The 21691-nt window shown below is 36.6% G+C and overlaps 1 protein-coding gene across 1 annotated transcript in view; it reads right to left on the bottom strand.

Annotated features, from left to right (window-relative positions):
- Positions 1–21691, bottom strand: part of paplna (papilin a, proteoglycan-like sulfated glycoprotein) — a 37815-nt gene that overhangs the window by 10777 nt on the left and 5347 nt on the right. The window contains exons 4-20 of the mRNA XM_055172850.2: positions 21245–21305; positions 21045–21147; positions 20197–20327; positions 16389–16512; positions 16234–16314; positions 15977–16149; positions 15777–15900; positions 14734–14860; positions 12705–12776; positions 9545–9749; positions 6433–6609; positions 6169–6319; positions 5151–5231; positions 4574–4730; positions 3983–4070; positions 2428–2548; positions 1453–1774 (exon numbers count right to left, since the gene is read on the bottom strand). Coding sequence (XP_055028825.2) covers positions 1453–1774; positions 2428–2548; positions 3983–4070; positions 4574–4730; positions 5151–5231; positions 6169–6319; positions 6433–6609; positions 9545–9749; positions 12705–12776; positions 14734–14860; positions 15777–15900; positions 15977–16149; positions 16234–16314; positions 16389–16512; positions 20197–20327; positions 21045–21147; positions 21245–21305 — 2298 coding nt within the window. The remainder of the gene's footprint in view (positions 1–1452; positions 1775–2427; positions 2549–3982; positions 4071–4573; positions 4731–5150; positions 5232–6168; positions 6320–6432; positions 6610–9544; positions 9750–12704; positions 12777–14733; positions 14861–15776; positions 15901–15976; positions 16150–16233; positions 16315–16388; positions 16513–20196; positions 20328–21044; positions 21148–21244; positions 21306–21691) is intronic.

The raw sequence follows: 21691 nt of genomic DNA on the forward strand, positions 1-21691 counted from the left end.
ATTAAGATCACATAATTACATTGGCAAAATTACTTTCTTAAACTGATCACTGGCATCACTGTCATCCAGTGCGGGAGGTGACTTCTTTTTTCGAAGACGCTCAATGCGAACATGTATGTAGCCCATCATGTGTGGTTCGTAATTTCAAAATATGTGTCCTACGAGTGATCCTGTGTGCATCACATGTCCCGCCAAAACAAGTGCCGGCTGCAGACGCGTCCAAAAGGTTTATGATAAAAGAGACGCCCGCGTTTGCCAGATACTTGAATAAACTCATACGTACTCAGAGTTTACTGTTAATTGAGTGTCTTGAGTGTATTCTGTGAATGTGAGCATCTCTTTTATCATAAATTTCGTCGCGTGTGCAGCAGGCACCTACCTCGACAAAACACGTGATGCTGGTTCACATGACGCAACAAACGCATATTTTGAAAACCCGAGCAACACACATGACTCTCTGAACACTTATTTTGAATTTGCGCCCCTCGGATGCGCAGTCACGAGCCGCCATTGCTGTCATCATTAAACATCAGAAATGTGATTTTATGACTTTTCCTTTCTAACAGGCAGTCAACAGTTCAATGTGTATTCTTTGTCCTAAAACAACATTCCTGTCAAACCTCAACAATAACTAGACTTAAAATCGTAACCTCGAATCTGATAGGTTGGTTGAAATGTTGTTGATTCCAAAATATGACTCGCTTGCGAAATGAAGGCAAGAATTAAACCAAGTATTCATCACTATGTTATTTAAATATTCTCTACACATGTGCTGTAAGATGAAGAGTCAGGAGAGACAGACATTCAATCAGGCATGATCAGGACACCACAGCAGAGATCTTTATTAATCACGCCGAGATAAAATCATCATGTATCAAACACAGACCTTACGCAGGAGGGGTAAACCAAATCAAACTAAACATAATACTACAAGCAATGGAGAGGAACGTAAAAAATCAACACCAGTCCCAAAAGCACAGCAATGTCCAATGAGGGGCGTCAACGTCTACAGGTTATGTGTGAATGCAATGGATTAATATGATGGCATCGCTGTTACAATAAAATGACATTAATCTGCATTAGATGTCATGACAGACAAATGTGAGCCAGTCTGTGAAAGTCATTTACTTTTTCTACATAAAATCATAATCTAAAGTACATTCTGTGAAAATATAACCTTGATATCTTTAATATTGACTGAGTTAGATCAAGTGAAATCAAAAGCTGGTGCTCCTAAACTAGATTGTGCGACTTCTGGATTTCACAGACAGGGTCACAAATGTATTTTTAAAAAAAGCATGTACATGTGTTTAAACGCTGTCTGTATGTAAGCTAGTGAATAACCCGGTTGGCCCAGCACGAGTCTCTGTGCATAACTTGCCGGCTCCTCTCTTCGGTGGGGTTTAAAAGGCTTGGGCCTGCGAGAGGAGCGTCCAAGGTGAAGACTCTTACCTGGCGGCAGGGTCGTTCTGGTGCATCGCGTCGGCAGGTGGCCACTGAGGCCGGCGCGCGTGTGTCCCGACACCGGAGCTGAGGCGGGAGCGACTTCTGGCACGCAGCAAAGACAAAACGTGGTCCCGTTGCGGATTCGGTGCCGATCTCAGGCACGTCCCCTGACAGTCCTCCTCCGAGATAAAGTTGTTGCTGTTGCCGTCGCAGCCGCCGTACCAGAAGTGCACGCAGCGTGATGCAGAGCGGTCGTAATAGTAACGGGAAGTCCACTGATCACATGGTCCGACCGTATGGGGCAGGTCACAGGATGGGGAGCTCTGTGCTGAAGGGGTCGAGGGGAAGATGCAATTTGTTCACGGGTCTAAAGCTCTGAGCAGCTTTTTTAATACACTTGTTAAGGCTTGACATAAGGAATAACATTTACAGGTCCAAGCTTTCATTCGTTGAAGTGGGACTATAATCTCAATGGTGTTTAAACTGAAAACATCTTGCACTGACATATCTTAAAATACATCAGTGCCCATAATTTTGCCTTAAAATGCACAAAAGTAATGTTTTCAGTAAGGCATGTTTGTTTAAATTATTTAAACTAAGGCCTAGTCCTGACTTAAGCTAAGCCCTGTCCGGGAAACCACCCCGTAGTGTCTCGGACATCAAAATTTTAACAATTCATAAAAGATAAATAATTGTTTTGCCATCTGGGATTTTAGTATGGAGATAAAGGTTAGGAATGTGTTTTTTAATAGTTTTACAGCACACATTGAATGTTTATTTGTATTGTTTGTCGTTTACTATAAGCAGCGTTTGGACCTGGAAGTGGTGGCGCATGACATCAGACTCAACAAGCGGAGTGTATTTAAAATCGTAATATTCGTAATGCCTGCATTTAACCCCAATCACTTTGTGACCTTGTTTATGACAATGTCTTATCCATCAATATGACACACTAATATCTGACTTACATAGCTGACTTACTATTGCCTGGGGGATTGGAGCAACCCTCTCCACGAGGACCACCAGCAGCAGTCAAACCGTCATAGCAGCACCCGTACTTGGATGTTTGACAGTCTGTCGGTACAGATGGTACAGGATCTGACTTTATAGAGAAAAAGAGATTTCTATTACTAAGAATATTATTTAATTAATGTTAAAACAAAAAATAGATTTGTCATTTGTCAGCACATCACAAGGTCTTTAACATAAGGTTTTGCAACCAGTGGCCGGTTGCATCAACTTCTTAGACTAGTTTTACAAGTTGGTCATTTAATTTTTCTTCAAGACTGGCCGTTTTTTAAATCAGTTACATATAAAGGTAGTCTGGTCTGATTTGATGTCCACAAGTCAGACAAAAGCTGTATGCACACCGCCAGCGATACATCGCCCCCTATAAGCCCCATATACCCTTTAATAGTAAAGGGCCCGCCCAATCAGAAATGTAAAAAATACTACTCTGTATAGTTAGACATGTATACTACTTTATGTGGTGTAATTTATCTATTGCATGTTATGTTAAAAACAGTAAAATTATTGAGTGCACTTTTCAACCCCACAATGCACTGCAATAATAAGTGTGCAACCTGTACACTCAGAGCTAGCATATCGTCACTGTCCGATGAAAACCACGTATGTCCATTTTGCCGATTTTGAGATTTTTCAACGGATTGAATGTCCAGGTTCATTTCCGTATACAGTATGCTTCACATATCTAAACGGCCAATGAAAAGCTGTGAAATCATGTCATCTGATTTTCACGTATATCAATTTGGTGTCAAAGCTGTCAATCCCGCCACGTATCTCCCGCCCGGTGGAATCATCTCGCCGGTCTCGTGAAGTTTCATCGAAGCTCAGCACTGGATAGCCGAATAAACATAGCCTGGTGAGACAATGATCATCAAGCGTTTCCCCTTGACGCCAGACGTACGTCTAGGAGTGAAAAAAATTACGGTAGGACTGTCCCAACAAAGTATCTGTCTAGCATTACCATGTCAGTGTATTGATTCATTGTCCCTTCATAGTTTGCAAGAGACATTTAATAAATGTATCATTAATATTAAATAAACTAAGGGTATTTAATAAACTAAGACATAGACTATTTAATAAACTGAGCGTATTCATCTGTCAAAATAAAACGCGACTTGGCCATTCTAATTAATGATTGGAAGAATGCGTACGGTAATCTGTAATTCCGCTATTTTTCACTAGATGCCGCTATTACCCAATTTGTCAAAAACTGAAGCATCAGCGAATTCAACAACTCTGTAAACTCTGTGTATGTTTTGATCATCGTTCTGAATTTTTCCTGTTTTGTTTGTTTGAAAGCGGGTCTGTTCTTTCATTTTATATATTGTATGTTTATATATTTTTAGAAAATTTTCCTGAAACTTTTGTGAAAATCACTAAAATGTTTTTTTTAAGGCTGGCGAGGAATGAGTTAAAGTAGTGGCAAAGTGTCCATAGATGAATGGCTCACTGCATGACATTGAGTACTCATGACAGAAGAACAAAGGGAATGAGTAAATGTGACACTCACTGTTGGAGTCCAGTACAGCCAGGATTCTGGACAACCCTCTTTGTTGGGTCCCTGCGCAATGGTCACACCATCATGACAACAGCCGTACCTGAGGAAAGAGTTTAAATGCCTTACTTTTGCATTCAGTTTTTGGTAAAACATCAAAATGTATCGTTTGCTGTCCTGTTTAGTGAGTCTTATTACAATAATACCGCCCCTTAATCTGCACTATCCAACCACGGAGAGAAAAAGAAAGGAAAAAAAACATTGACAGCACAATTCAGTTTAAATTTTAACAAACCACCATCATGGCGATCAGTGTTTGCATTTCATCTCTATTGCATTTTAAAGAACACACCAAAAAACGGCACATTTTTGCATTTGCATTTTTGCAATTTTAATATGCTATAATAAATTATCTGTGGGGTATTTTGAGCTAAAACTTTACATACGCACTCTGGGGACACCAAAGACTTATTTTACATCTTTAAAAAAATCTCATATTAGGACCCCTTTAACCTGGATAATATGACCCCTTTAACCACAAACTGGGTCACATTATTGGTCACATTATTGTTTTGTCTGTTAGATGACTTTTAAATAAATGTGCACCTGCTCCACGTGCATGAGGGTGGAGTTGGGCTCTGGACACAACCTTGTCCCTGTGGTCCACTGGCCGAGGTGACTCCATCTGGACAGCAGCCGTATCGAGTTTGACTACAGGGAGGAGGGAGAGTTGGAGTGTTGACTGGATTGTTCGGAGGAGGTGCTGATGTGTCGGATCATAAAAACATAACAGAGCCCTCATTAAATGTTTCCTGCCGTCAGAGAGCTTCATTATGAAACAGAAAGCATTACATCTGCACGACACACATGCGTGGATTACATTTCACTTTCGGTATGAAAAACTCAGCAGTCCATCATGTGTAACTAATCTGAGAAGTATAGCAGCAATGAAATGTAAAAGTCACCGACATCACAGACTGCATCTGACCTCACAGATAATGCGAAAAAGCTGTTTTCTGAATGAAAGTGAAAGGTTTACTTATGAAATATATGACTATAAATGTCTGTGCTGGTCAAGGCCGGTTACACTATAGTTTAAACCTGAAATCAGTCCAAGTGTAAAATCTAACAGCGTAACAAATGAGACAAAAGTGCACAATAACAGGAATATCTATAAACAAACCTAATGAGGGATCATTGATGTACGGCTGGAAACCTTGAGCAGTGTTGTCATATCCCGATGGGTTTTGCATGCTGGGCACCTCTGTGTCAGAAATGGACACGTTGGGACATATAAATAAACAGAAAAATGTGAAGAGAGCTATACAGTGTTTACACCTGATTTTAAGGGGGAATTCATACATATTTTATGTGGTGGCTAAATGTTTCAATTTGCACGTAGTAACAAAAACGTACGATTGTTAGAAAAAATAAAGTAATGTAACCCCAAACCTAACCCCACCCCTAAACCCAACCTCATAGGGTCAAAGGCAGATCTAATAGAAATAGACACCTTGTAAAAGGAGATTTTGTTGAATTATCTTACAAATTTATTTGGTTTTTGCTAGTGCTGTCAAAAGATTAATTCGCGATTAATCGCATATAAAATAAAAGTTTGCATAATATATTTGTGTGTGTGCATTGTGTGTAATTATTATGTATATTTAAATGCATTCATACATGTGTAAATTTAAGAAAATTTTTATTTATTTATTTATTTATTTTTATTTATATATAATGTAAAATAAATAAATACACACATACACATACACACATACACACACACGTAAATGTTTCCTAAATACATATGTGTGTATTTATATATACAAAATATGCACACACATATATTATGCAAAAACAAACTTGTATTTTTATGCAATTAATCGCGATTAATCTTTTAAAAGCCCTAGTTTTTGCACATTAAACTGCACTATAAAAAGTCCTTGTTGCACTTACATTTTTAAGTTTAATCAATGTAAATGTCTAGTGAGGAGTTGCTATAAATTATGAAAATGTAAGCAAATTCAACTTTACTTTTATAATTTATAGCAACTACTCACTAGTCAAGAAAGTTGAAATAAATTGTAAATTCAAGTCGATTAATCTTAAAAATGTAAGTACAACGAGGAATTGTAAAAATTTTAAACATAAAAATGACAGATTTTTTGAAACTGTGAGATGTGTTAAGATGTGTTGTTTACCCTGAGGCCTGTAACATGGCTGAGTATTGCAGTTTTCCACTGTTGAAGGTTTGGTGTTGCCCTGGCACTCTTCTGTCCTGTAAAGATTTCTCTGTCTGTCTGCGCAGATCACCTGCCGCTCTCGCAGGCCCGAGCCACAACTCTTAGAACACTTCAGAGAGGAAAAACTTTTTACCATATATAATATGATAATGGAGATAGAAATATAATATTCACAACGTATCTGAGGTCTTATGTATAAACAGGGTGGTGATAATTCATTACCAGACCCCAGTCTCCGATATGCCAGCCGATGGGGCTTCTGCAGACAGGCATCTGACAGGTCTTTGTCCTCGGGGGCTTTGGCTGCGTCCCACATGCATAATCCTCTAGCTGTGCTCCATCTGAACCTATGCACACCACATCTCGCATCTGCTGCCCACTGCCGCACGACACAGAACACTAAACATGCCATCATATGTGAACATTAACACGCTGGAAACTCTTAAAACCACCGCAATGAAATCTATTGCAAAGGCTAGAAATGTAATGTTTTGAATTTTTGATGTGGGTGAATCTCATGAAACACATTTACTGACCATTATGTCATTCCAACTCACATGGCCATCTTTTCTTGATGGAACACAAATGGGGAAATTTTGGGGAATGTTTTTTTAAAATATGAAAGTTCTTAGAAAGGTCTGTTTACTATCTGCTGTCACTTCAAATCAAAACTGTTTAATGATGTTTTGTTTCTTCCATGTTTTCCTCTGTCTTTTTCGTAATGTACATTCTTGGTTTCCGTCTCTCTGTCTCTCTCTGAGCATCATCGCCTGTGACCGTTGGGTGTTTACGCTCAGCGTTTATCTTCAATCGGTGTATGAAAGCTATGGATCATTACAGTTTGTTTCATCCAGCAGGGAGTTTTTCCATTCATTCAGTCTGGACTGATGGATTGCACATGTGTACTTTTATGTGTTTGTTTTAATGAAGTGCAGTGTGTACTTACTAAAGCAGTAATACATTGTTTATATGTAAAAGTTCATAAAGCACTGTTAGTAGTAGTAGTAATTTGTTTTTATGTACGACAACGGCTGGTTGTACAAAAAGATATTTCTATAAAACTAATGTGTCCACTGCAAGAATGAATGTCTGTCTTAGTCTTGATTTTCAGCATAAATATCTAAAAAATCTTAAAGGTGCTAAAGAATAATATTAAATTGCTCTCTGATATCTACGTAGAAGGTTTGTGGCTTTATTAAGTGTAAAATTGATCCAGAGTCAGTTTTACATGTCCATTTACAACACTAGGATTTGCCTTTAGAATGAAATGGTCTATTATTACCTTATTTGGAAGGGTCATGAATAATAATGTTGAGCTCTGCTCTGATTGGCTGTTTCTTAGAGCGTCTCAGTAGCTCTGTTTGTATGTAAACAGATCTTATGTTTTAGCCTGTATCAGACGAAGATACAGAATTTGAGGAATAATCAATTGTTTGGAGATTGTTAATGGAGGTTTCTAAATGGTAATTTGTGTTTTTTTCAGTATGGACCTGCAAAACCTAACTGTTACGTCAATAGTAAAACTTCAACCTAAACGCTAGCATATAGCATTAACTAGCATATAGCGCTAACTCAACAGTGACAACTTTGTTTTTAGCATTGTAACAATTTTGTACTTAATTTAATGTGTAATTTAATGTTGGGGTGTAAATCTCGGATGTAACGTCATGGTTGGTTTATGTTGAGATTGGTCTGTTTCCAGCGGTCTTTTGCATGCACAAAGTTTACATAAGAACAAGGGCACAATCGTGTTTGGGGCTCACAATATGTCATTACCAAGTACAGAAGTCGTATTATTCATCTATGGCCAGGTAAATACAGCACCTTTAAATTAAGATACATTTAACATTTAATAAGCAAAATGACTCAAGATATTAAGTTAAGTCCCTTTTGAGGAAATCACCATGTTTGCAACACCTCCAGGCAGTCATTTCAGTCATGCCAGACACGCCTATAATCCCGCCCACTGCAAAGTGTTACTAAACTTGATGGAAAAGCTAACCAAGCCAAAGTGAGGTGAGCTGACCCAAACCAAACCGTGGGGTACTATGCAATGGAAAAGCGCCATAAAGTACTTTCTACTTGAATGGGGAAAGACTGATATCCCTAAAACTCACATGCTAAAATCACAATTAAACAACATATTTCTGACCACCTAAGATTAACTGTACCATAACTTTAGTTTCTTAAGCTCAAATTGTGCTAAAAACCCTTGTTTTAGGTCGTTTCAGCTACTGGGTATGCGTACAGGTTGGCCAGTGCATCACACAACTCTGTACAGAGCCCTCCCCCTCAGTCTTTAGCGAGTGATGATTGGTTCTTTTAACTGGAGGGCGGGACTTCTGTCACCACAGCGGTCATTTTGAACGTTGCATTGTAATTAATGGCATATTTGAAAACAACAATAATAATTTCTCACTAAATGCAAACGGTATAAGAATTAAAAATAAAACTTAATTTACCCTAGATTTCTGCTCCAGACGCTTTCTTGGCCGCCATTTTATTTATTTATTTATTTTTTCGATTTTTCGACCAGGCTTGACCAATCACATTCCCCGAGCACGCCCATGCATAGAATTGTGGGACAAGACGATGAATGTATTTCAGGAGACAGGAAGTAAACTAAACATTGGATTCGGATGCAGCCTCAATCGCAAAATACTTCCAGTGAACTAAAACATTCATTCCCTAAAAATGGCCACAATGCAATCCTAAAACCAGTGAGTATCGATGGTCGCTATGTTCCCTTAAAGGAAATCATGTGATCTTTTCTGAAGCTTTTCAAATGAAATTGTGCGAGCCTACTCAATAAACATCATGAAACGTTTTACATTGCTAGACAGGAAGGGACCACAATCTACTTAATATTTAAATGTAATATTCCTCTAAATGTATGCACGGATATGTACGAGAATAATAAAAGTGTTTTTTTCATAATATACTTTATAATATAGTGTTTATAATTAAATCAGAGAGAGGGTGTTGATGAATAACATCCGTATCACATCATGCTTAAGCAGTCGGGTCACAGGAAAATAAGTGAACAGTGTCCCAATGTGAAGTGAGCTAGGGTCCTATCCAGTGCGCAAACATGCATACACAATCTACTGATTCAGTATAGGGAGTTGATTGAGACACATCTACTGTATATAACACGTAAAGTTACTATTATCAAGATCACATTCAACATTTGTGTTCCATCTGAATTTGGCACAACATGAGGATGAGCCCTTATTTCTTTTCTCTTTTTTGATTTTGGGTTAAAAGATGAGCTTGATGTTATTGACAGTTTTCATGAGATTCACCCAGACAGTATTAGATGTATTGTATGTACCTGACTCCAGCTGTAAACTTTGTAGCGAGCACACTTCTGCATGTTACAGTTTTGTTGACTGAGAGGTCTTGGTGTATACGCAGCACACTGAGAATCCTCCACCACCCGCGATCCCGTCGAGTCATGAGACATACACTCCACTCTTCTCACCTGAACACCTCCACCACAGGTCACCGGACACGGGTTCCACTCCGCAGTCATCCAGCTGACACACACACACACACACACACGCAAGCATCAGCATAAAGCAATGAAAACAATGAGAGAGAGTGTTATAGCATGCAGAGCTTTCATCCCTCGTACCAGAACCCCACAGGACAGACTAAACCAAAGAAGCAGCACGCTTAACTTTGGGTCGTTACAATCACAGATACAACTGAAGTGACATGCAAATCATTTTTAATTCATTCTTTAGTTGCGCGACACAAGATTTTGGTTCATTTACCTTCTGCTTGTGTGTATTCCCGTAAAGACTCCGAAAAGACGTTTAATGTCGTTGTAATCACACTTAGTGGAATATTTTCCACAGCGTCTTAACTTTGCTTATTAGATGCAATTTCACTCTCAAGAAATTACGTACATGCATTTTTTCAAATTTGATCATCAGAGCATCATGTACTGTTCCATTAACTCATTCCCTGCCAGCGTTTTTTTTTTTTTTTTAGTTGCCTGCCAGCATTTTTTTGTGATTTTCACAAAAGTTTCACAAAATGCCTTCCAGGAAAATTTTCTTCTAAAAATATATAAACATACAAATATATCAAATCAAAGAACAGAACCTCTCGAACAAACAATAAACAAACAAACAAAACGAGAAAAAAACGTTTCATCCTATCTTTATTTTTTTCTCTGATTATAAACCCTTAAATATGGGTATTTTCCCTTAAAAAATACAAAATTTTGAGCAAAAAGCTGAAATAATTGCATTTTTGTGAAGGAATTTTGTTAGAGATCAGATTTGGAAAGAGTGTAAAATTAACAAACAGTATTTGGCTTCAGTTTTTATAAATTGGGAAAGAGTAGTGGATCTAGTGGATAATCGTGGTATTACAGATTACCATAAAAACTCATCAGCTACACGTTTTTTCAGGCAAATGTTTTCTCTTAATTGTCGAGATAACTTTTGTTGACACCGGACACACTATGGGACTGATCCCGGCAATGTACTAAGTTCCAAATCCCTGGATCAATCAAAAAAAATTTATCTTTGCGCAATATATTTTAAATATTTGCTAAATACAAGTTAATTTTATAAAGTATATGTTTGAAAATATATTTAATATTTACTTTTTTAAACCTGTGATTTTTACAGATTTCTGACAATTATTTTCTTCTAAATTTCAAAGTGACGTTAATATTTCCTTGGATTAAAATATACGGAAGGCTAAATATATTTTTAAATGGTTTGAATGTAATTTATTTATTTTATTCTAAATATTAAAAAAAGAAGAAAAAAATATAATTTAGAAAAATATATATTTGTAAACATATATTTTTAGCAATTTTGTATATTTTGACATATATTTAAAAATATATATATATATAAAAAAAAAAAAAATATATATATATATATATATATATATATATATATATATATATATATATATATATATATATATGGTATATTTTCCTTATGGGTTGGCAGCATGCCACAGAAGTTTGATTTTATTCATAATATTTCTTGTTAAAATAAAAAGACAAAACTAATTTTAGGTTACAAACAAAGGGATGCACATAACATTGCACATACATTGCAAAAAGAAATGACAAACTTCTAGAAAAAGTTAAGAGGACAAACTAAGCGTTCCGCAAAAAACACTTAGCTTGTCAAAAGCAGGTGACCCCGTAGACCTAAACATGAGAAAATGAGCCATAGACATTATTCACAAGAGCACAGAAGAATTCGGTTTCTCCCACAACAAAAAGCAGAACCACATGTCCTCCAACCACTTGATCTGCTCAGAGACCACAGCAGTTTCATGTTTCTACATAAATATCAGAAGAAGATCCCACGGGTACCACAGGTGAAAAGCCTTTTATTTGCATAACCTGAATGATGGCTTCTGCACTTTCTTGAACAGCTAGACCGTAGTCGTCTACAACACCATTATATCAAATGCACATGTATAGAAGGTCTATACATACAAATAAATAGACCTAGACAGCAAAACAGATGATTCCCAGTGCAGACGTCAGACAGCAGCTCAGCTCAGAGATCAGTAAGAAACAATGGAGAAAACTGATCAGAGAAAGTGAAGATCTCTGAGCTAAACAGTTGTCAAAGGGTCTGATGAGAAAAAGACCCTTATATACATAACATGTAAAGTGAACTCAAACACAACAATCTCTCCAGCTTTCCAGATTTATACTTTCATGGCTCAGAAGTTCTCAGCTGTGTTTCAGATGTTTCTCCTTAAAATCCAACTTTGGATACATATGATAAGAAATTAGGATTTCATATTGAAAACCTTCATAAAATTGAAATTTTAATTGGCAAATTTGAGTCGTGTGCGATCTTGCTGACATCTCTGTTTATGAGTGAGACAATTGAAATGAAGCACACCTAAACTTTTTAGACCTCCATTTTCCATTTATTTTTATGTCTGGATAAAACAATTGAGATATTAAAGGGCACCTATTATGCAAAATCAACTTTTACAAGGTGTTTGAAGATAAATGTGTTTTGGCAGTGTGTAAACAGAAGCACCCTACAATGAAAAAAGTCCACTTACTCTTTTTTAAAATCCTATTAAATAAAAGCAGTCTCCTTAGACATGCCGTTTTGATTCTATCAATGTGACATCACACTGATAAAGCTCCGCCCATGACCACTGACTGACAGTCCACATTCTGGACACACCTGAGACTTCAATTATATTTTGTAAAAATGGGCATAATAGATGTCCTTTAAAGAGATTTCAGAAAGAGTGTATTTCTCCTTCTTATGGGCAGCTTTCCTTACAAAGATCTTAGACATACATCAGTGATATACTGGAGGTCAGTTTTGATGTAGACATTTACACCAAAATACTTATAATTTCTTAGAAAATCTCATAACATAGCTCCAGAGCACCCGAGCGCATGAAACACTTCAGGTTTTGTGAGAGACTGTGTGTTTGAGATCATGTCGTACAGTACATCGGTCTCTTACGGCTGTTACCTGTACACTTGTACAGAGACTCGTTGTGGTTCCATGGACCTCCACAACTGCGGCTCGTACACATACGCCATCCTTACAGAAAACAGTACAGCCAAAGCTATAAGATCTTACTTTTTCTCCACACGTCACACTACAATCTCAAAGTTCTGTACTGGAGTTGCAAAATTATGGGAACTTTCAACACTGGAAAATTTCCGTGGGAATTAACGGAAATATATGGGAATTAACGGAAATATATGGAAATAAACTGGGAATTTGAAAAATTGCTGAGTTGCCTATAACAGGGAACTTGAATGTAGGTTCTGTAATATAATTTTGTTTAAAACAACAAGATTTAATGCAATTTTATCCGAAGGACTACATCAAGTCAGGTTTTGATGGTAAAACTTGATAAATATATTTGATCTATGGTATTATAGTTTAACTAGCAGGGTGATTCTCACGAAACCATTGAAACACCACAGTACTAATGATTTTAGCTTTAAAATGTGTAATATAGTAACATTAAAAAGCATCAGAATTAACACAATACTGTGTTCTACCTTGCACAATGTGTGATTTCAACATAAGAATTTATAATTGTAAATTTTATCTCATTTTCTGCTGAAATTCTCATTACCGCAATGTGTCCGGCTGTGTTTGAACATGCTGTTGTAATTTAATCAAATTAACACAAAAATATTAAGAAAAAAATAAATGGATGTTTTGCTAGACTACTTTAGATAACAGAAAAAATATTTACTGAATATTCATGTATAATAATAATGAAGAAAAATTAGGAAAATGATGTGTCCATGCCTGATGTTCTCATCCTCCACAACACTTTTTGAGAACAGTTTAAGCACACATACAGAATTTTAATAAAGTTTGATTTTGAGTGACCAAGCACATGGACCAGTTACTTCAAGATGGCTACCAGATAAGATCATTTTTTTACAGTTAATTTGAAATATTGTCTTGTCAGAATGCTTACACGACATTTTGATTATCATTACCGCAACAGATGCTTATTAAATGTTAATTTAATTAATAGAAGCACAATACTTTGATTTTAAATACATGTGCAGAATCTCCAAATTATGTTCTTTCAGGTTTGTCATGTCATTTTGAAAATATGTCAGTGTTGATGTTTTCTGACTGTTGCGGTAATGAGATTTTTTAGGACTCATTTTTTAAATTATGTTACAAAAAGTGTTAAATGATAAGTAAAAGTTTTTAAATTAATGTTCCCATTTACTCCAGACTTTGTTTTTCAATGTCTGGTGGGAAAAAAAGTAAATTTAGGCAATTTTTACATTTTCATGCTTGACATTTTTAAAACCAAGTTTTCGTGAGAACACCCAGCAAATACCAAAATGTGTTTATACATTAGCTAGCAGATAAGTAAATCAGATATCTAAATGTAATCTAGCACTATTTCATTAAACATTTATGAGGCTAGCTATCATGTAGTCAAGCTGTGATGATCTTTCTTCTACATTCTGCTAGCCAGTTTTCTGTTGTCATACAGAATTAATGTACCACCCTCCCAAAAGTATGGACATATTACTATTTTTAATGTTTTTTTTTTAAATAAAAAAGTCTCTTATGCTTATAAAGCCTGCATTTATTTGAACAAAAATCTAATTCAGGCTTGATAAGAGTGAATATCTGGACTCTTCAAAAATTTGTATTACCTTGCATGCACATCTGCTTATGACCAAACAACATGTTTATTTATGTTTGTATATGATATAGTTTATAATAATTTTCACATAATTCCTATAAATTCCCGTTAAGTTTCCAATTTGGAATATTTCCCAAATTCCCCAGATTAGGTTTTTATGAGAAGTTTACGGAAATTTACCAGAAACTTTCCGCCCCTTTGCAACCCTATTCTGGAAACATTCGGGACAATGTATATCAGATAGCTATGGGGATTTTTAAATGCTGTAGAGAAAAACCTCACTTGATAAAGCACCAATGGTGCAAATTTTGTCTAGCTCTTATTTCTGCATTGGAAGAGATATTTTTTGTGAAAGTGTCCTACCTGCGGGTTTGTGGGCACTGTTGTTCATTGCATGTGCGGTTAGAGAGGGGTCGGGTAAGAGATGCACACAGGTAATCCGGGTAAGCTTCATTATCAATGGTACAGAAGACCAGACGGGACTGATAACCTAAAGTACAAGGAATAAATATAAGACCCCCAAAATGTTTCTTTTCAACACAAATACATAAATTATGATGTTGTTAACAAAAAATGTAAAGAAAATCCTACATAATGGACTCAACAATTCTGATATTAAAGGATTAGTCCATTTTCTTAAAAAAAAAAAATCTAGATAATTTACTCACCACTATGCCACCCAAAATGTTGACGTCTGTCCCCGTTCAGCCGAGAAGAAAACATTTTTTTGAGGAAAACATTCTAGGATTTTTCTCATTTTAATGGACCTCAATGGACCCCAACACTCAACAGCCTATGCAGCTCAAAATTGCAGTTTCAACGCAGTTTCAAAGGACTCTAAACGATCCCAAACGAGGCACAAGGGTCCCATCTAGCGAAACGACTGTCATTTTTGGCAAGAAAAACAAAAAAACTGCACTTTCGACCGAACAAAGAAAGACATCAACGTTTTGGATGACATGGTGGTGAGTAAATTATCTGGAATTTTTATTAAGAAAATAGACTAATCCTTTAAAGTCTCGCAAGTGCAATTCAAAAGCAATATTGTCGCTCTTACAATACTTTGATGTCAAACGCTTATCGGTCTTTAAAAAAGTAGTTGTCATAGAGTCTAGCACGTTACTCTGCTGTTGTTTTTTTTAAGCCACGCTGTTGACATAAGTTATAACATAACAGTAATAAAATGTATTTTTTATAATGTCATCCATAAACATTATTTGTGATTCCCGTTGGATTTACATCAGCAATAGAGGTGAAGACTAAAACTTCCATCGTTACACACTGCTTCCCAGCGTCATCAATCTACGACCTCTAGTGGTGAAAATGACATATTGTGCCTTTAATTCTGTAGCTAATCCTGCTAACGCTTGCCAAGAAAAAGTGTTTACTAGGACTCTGACACTGACCTGAGCCACACTCTTTGCTGCAGGCACCCCAGGAGCCATAACTCCAGAAGTATCCTTCAGTAGAGCGTCCTTTAGGCAGATAATATTCATACGCGACTCCCTCATTGGGCTCCTGAGTAATTAGCTATAGAAAAAACAAAAACACCATTGGCTAACATGTTTTATGTAAAAAACGTCCTTTTCTGTAAATCCACTCTCACCTCTATCACCAAAGGCTCAGTCGTGGGACCGCGGCCTGTGATGATCTCAGGGGTCTTTTCCCCCTCAGGTCCCCTCTGGTAATACAGCATGGTACCGGCGATGGGTGTGGCACGAGAGAAGTCAATCACCCAATGTCCATTAAGGTAGTACTCACCCCGCAGGTTTTTAATTGCTGTTGAAATCAATATGCAATGATAAAAATTGAAGATAAGCTTACAGCAATAAAATAGAGAAAGATAACAGGTTATGCACTCACAAAGGTAATTTCGTGTTGGTACAGTCTCCCTGATGCTGATTGTCGTAGCTCCAACAGGAATGATGAACATTTGATTGTAACCTTTATGAAGAGGGTAACACAATCATTACAGACATATTTACCCACAGTGAACTGTAAGTCTGGTTGTGTGTTACCTTTAGGCAGGTTGCGCATTGAGAAACTGTTTTTCACTTGATCACACGTCTGTCCATTTCCTCCACACTGCAGGCATGGGTCCTCCTCCTGATTCGACTCCAGCATGTTATCACAACCCAGACGCTGAGAAGAGTAGATGACCAACAAACAGATGACAGATTATAAAGACCTCCACAGCTTCACTGTTTAATGTTTAACTCCCCAACCATACAATTCGGTATGGAAACTTTTGGGGTTTTCTTATCATCAGGAAAAGGAATTCATATACGACTCAAGTGGGTCTGAAATAGGGGCATAGCCACTCCACATTGGTACGTAAAATGATCATTGGTTCTAGCGAGTCTTATGACAAGTCATCATATCTGTTGTGATGAAACACGCAGTCAGAGACCCAAAGCGAGGATCACTGCCGTGGCACCATTTTAGACCCAATGAGAATTCCAGAATCTGTATGGATTCCTTTTACTGATGATGGACTCCAAACACTTGACCACAAGTCAGTGTCATTACAAAGCCAGGAAGAGCCAGAATTTTATTTAATGAAGTTTATTTAACTAAGTTCGGGAGGAGCATGGTCATGTGATCCAACCAATCAGTGCAAAGAGGTGCCTATAAATGGCAGTCCCTCACCTCTGTCCCGTGACAGATTTTTTGCAGCATCCCTCCTCCACCCCATCACCTCACTCTCATCTAGATTCATTTATCACAGTTAAAGAGAGGGGAGTACTCCAGGTTCAGGCTAAAATTCCCAGCTCGGAGCCCTCTCCTCGAACAGCACCCAAATATGCTTTATCTCATTCCCTATCGATTAGATGTTAATGCGAACTCGTGAAATATAACTAAATGTGTTTGGCTGAAGAAAGGAAATCATAGACACCTAGAATGACATTAGGTTGTGTCAATTATGGGCTAATTTTTATTTTTGTGTGACCTATTCCTTAAAGTCAGGGTTTCCCTCTAGTGGTTTGCAAACCTCTAGTGGTTTGCAGGGGAATTGCAGGTGGTCCATAAGTTGATAAAAAATAATTAATTATAATTAAATCATGTAATAAAAAGAAATATTTTTTAAATAAAAAATCTAAATAAAACACTAACAAAAATACCTAATATATATTTTTTATTTGCATGTTATGTAAACATTACACAACACTATAATATATCAGAAAACTGAAAACTCAACATGCAAAATGTACAGATACATTTTATGTACCAATAAAAGAAAATTACCAGATGGAGGTCCAATAGCAGGTAATAATAACAATAAATACTACTGAAAAAAAAAATCTAAATGGATGAAATGGATTATCATACAAGTGGGTGATTCTCACGAAATCCAGACTTAAAAGGTGTCCAACATCAGATTTTTTAAAAAAGCCATTGAAGCCCTTTTTTTGTTGCACATATAAGATTAATGTATGCACATACTATAACCATTGTTTTTAGAGGATTTAAAAATATTTCATATAGAATTATTTAAATTTTTTAGATTATCTTTATGAAAAATTATTATTATCGCAACATGATATTACATTAAATATATGCATTTACAAACTCTTGTTTCGGTAATGAGAACTAAAAGTTGTCTAGGTAGGGGAGAGCGGGGTAAGTTGTCACACGGGTAAGTTGTCACACTGTTAATAACTCCAACACTAGAGGCTCTATCTCAAAAATCAAATAGCCACTTTATGTGACTTCTTCTTCTATAGTGAACTTCCTGTTCACATGTGGTCAAGATCACTGTAATCTGAGGTTAGCACAATTTTCTTATTTTTCTGCTTAAAAAGTAAAAAAAAATCACTTTACATTTTATGCAATACAACTTTGTTAGGTGTGAATGTTTAAAATGATTATTTTGCACAAAATAGAGGAGACCGTAAAGTGTCTTTTGATACTTTAGCTAAAGTGATATGATGAGCTAAACTTGAGATTTAGACAACATTAGCACACAAGTAAGTATGGGGCAAGTTGTCTCAATGACTTTGGGTCAAGTCGTCACATCTGACAACTTGCCCCTGTAAAAACAAACACATCGAACATGCTCAGAAAACATGATATAGAAAAGAATAAGCCTCAATCTAGCAAAAAGCTGTTTCAAAAGAAAGGGAAGCAGAAATCTGGACCTATGAAAAACAAGACAGCTAAAAGAAGAAAAATCATGCAAGAGTCATCATCAGATGATGAAGAGTGCTTCTGCCTCATCTGTGTAGAGCCATTTTCAAAGAGTCGTCCAAAGGAGACCTGGGTAAAATGTGTAAAATGCAACAATTGGGCCCATGATGCTTGCACCTCAGGCCAGGCAATTTATGTGTGTCAGAATTGTGATTCTGGAGATGAGTCCTATTAGTCATACAGGGCATCTGTTTTGTTCAGAGGTTAAACATGTTAAGTTAAGCAAGTTATCTGCAGCGTTCCATTCAGTTATCTGGTTTTATGTGAAAGCCATAGAACATTTGAACCAAAGTTCAAAGTAAAGTGGTCTTGCCACTTAATTGAAATGTGCATTATTTGGATTGAAATAATTGTTTTTCCAGATTCTCCAGGCACGGATGTTTATATTTCCAGTTTGGTTTGAGTTTAAAAATTAAAATCAATATTCACAATTAAGTAGTTGTGTTCTTATTTTTAGATAATCTAGTGTGACAACTTACCCGCCCTAGTGTGACAACTTACCCTCCGATGGGGCAAATTGTCACAAGTGCACAGTCACTATTCAACAGTCTACAACTCTGTAATGAGATAAGATATAAAGATGTTATGAATACAACATATGTGCCCAAGACTTCCTTCTTTCATTTGGTATGAGATTTATACCATTTTGATGTATGGTGCTCAGTAAATGTTAGACAGTGTGAAAAGTGTGACAACATACCCCGCTCTCCCCTACTACGACAAACAAAATTTTAACTTTTATCTGGAGAGAAAAAAATAAGAACTGCTTACCTGGCAGCCATCTTGAGTGTCACAGTCAATTATGTCCCTTCCAACCAATTTTGTTTTTTTAAATGTTAGTTCATGACGGTTTAAACAATGATTGAAAATTGTTGCGGAGGATGAGAAAATTGGTCTTAGACACATTTATATTCCTTATTATTGTCTTTACATTTACCAATGATCACCGAATACCACATGTTTCTTTACTGTAAATGTTTATTGTATAACACGCACTGAAGCTTTTTATTTTTTAGATTTTTTTATTATAAATATTTCCATGTCAAAGAACCAAAATCCAGTCATGGACACATTGCGGTAATGAAAATTTTCCCTTTAAATATGGGTGAAAAAACAAAATTGGTTTGTATGAGGTCATTTGAAATCATGTGGAAAATAGTACATGAAGAGATGTTTGTAACAGTATGCTTCTTATTTTTATACTCTTACTTTGCATTTACTTTTTTTAATCAAAATTTTTAATGACACATAATAAGTCTAATTTCATGAGAATCACCCAAATGTGCTATTATATTATTTTAATATTTACTTAAAATCTTATGGGGTACTTCAAGTAAATAATTTAGGTCAAGGGGTTTAGGTAAAAAGTTTAAAAACCAAAATGCACATCCATTAAACTGAACCAAATAAAAAAGCATCCAAAGGACGAATAAAAGATTGAACTTCTAACACTCTCATCTACCAAAACCAGACAAGAAGGCATCTGCTTTGTACAATTCAGAGAATGTATGGTATCTTGGCACTACGCCACTTACAAATGAACTATTTTTATTTCAAATAATAAATGTATGAGCTTTATTCATCACTAATGTGAGCAGTTATTGATTAGTGATGATACGAGAAGTCTGTTGTGCTGACCTTACACAGTCCCTCCACACAGACGTCTTTTCCCCCTGGGTGGCAGGGTGTGCCGTCCACCACCACAGATTGATGCCGATAGTAGAAATTTTCTCCTTTGGGAATGCAGTTTAGCTCACAGGGATTGGCCGCTGCATTGAGGAGAAGATATTTAACATAAGATTACACACACTGTGCCTATAGTATATAAACATTATAAAGAATGTGTAACATTTACATATGAACACATCTTTCGCAAAAAACAAAAGAGGCTATCTGTTTTTTGTGATTGTTGCAGGCCAAAATTTTTGATCTGATTCTAAAAAAATGGGATGGATTGCGTATATTTATGCAATTTTATGCAATGAAATTGCGGTAACTTGCAAAAACTGCGGGAACTTGTAAAAACTGTTTGCAGCTTTTGCAGCTTTTCAATGATGTCATAAGTGATTTTTGCTACGAAAATGCAGGGATTATGAAATCATGCAAGCCCTCGCATATTTTGCACACAGAAATCTGCAATTTATGCTGCGAAAGTGCGACATATTTGAAAAAAGGCGGCCCTCGCATTAGTATGCGGACTTTGGCTGATAATGCATTAAATCATGCAATCGCATAATCACGTTTTTCTGGAGGGACTGATTTCCTACAATGTCTGACCTGACAGCTCAAATTATAAATCACTATTATAAGCGTACTGTTGTGAATCGTGTTAAAGTAGGGTAACTTACTCAATAACTGATTTCTGTTAGTGTTTTACCAAACCAAGTAATGTATTGCCTAACCTCCCCAACATTACATGCTTGAGCCTGTCATGGTTTAATCATTTTCCAATACGCCACAAATAATTTGTTCATGTTTGCACCCACCACCATAGTACGGGAGCCATTTGTAGCGTTTCCCTTGAAAATCTGAGCCATCAAACTGAGAGCACTGCTCCTCCCTGAAATCTCTGGACCCTTCTGGACAGTCCTGAAACATTAAACATTTGATATCACTATAAATATATGTTTATGCATTTCATCAAGTCATGGGTTTAGCATATGGACATATGGGTTTGGTAATGTACCTGAACATTACATGAACGATAGGACTTCTCTGGACCGATGCAGTTGTGACCTCCATCAGTCCTAGAATAAAAGAGAAGCCAAAATACAGTCTTAGGGGGATTTCACACAAGCTTTTAAGTTTAAAACAAGGCACATTTCAAATGAAAAACATGTCATGTAAAAGCTGTGATGCAGAGCCAGAAGTGCATCAAGGTACCAAACCCGCGACTTCCTGACTGAGGTGGCACTGTAATATTACAGGAACAAAGTCAGGCGTGGTACATGATTCATTTACCCGGCGAGACAACAACAAAAGTGTGCACAGGTAAACACACATCTGTACCAGCACTACAGCATAGTAGCCGTAAGATGAACGTCTGCAGATGATCATTCGAGGAGTCTCAGAAAGCTCGCCTCAGGGTTAAAGTTTTAGTCATGAGGGAGAAACACTTACAGTAGATCAAGTT

This window comes from Misgurnus anguillicaudatus, chromosome 7 (assembly GCF_027580225.2).
Source record: "Misgurnus anguillicaudatus chromosome 7, ASM2758022v2, whole genome shotgun sequence".
In the NCBI taxonomy this organism is placed as follows: domain Eukaryota; kingdom Metazoa; phylum Chordata; class Actinopteri; order Cypriniformes; family Cobitidae; genus Misgurnus; species Misgurnus anguillicaudatus.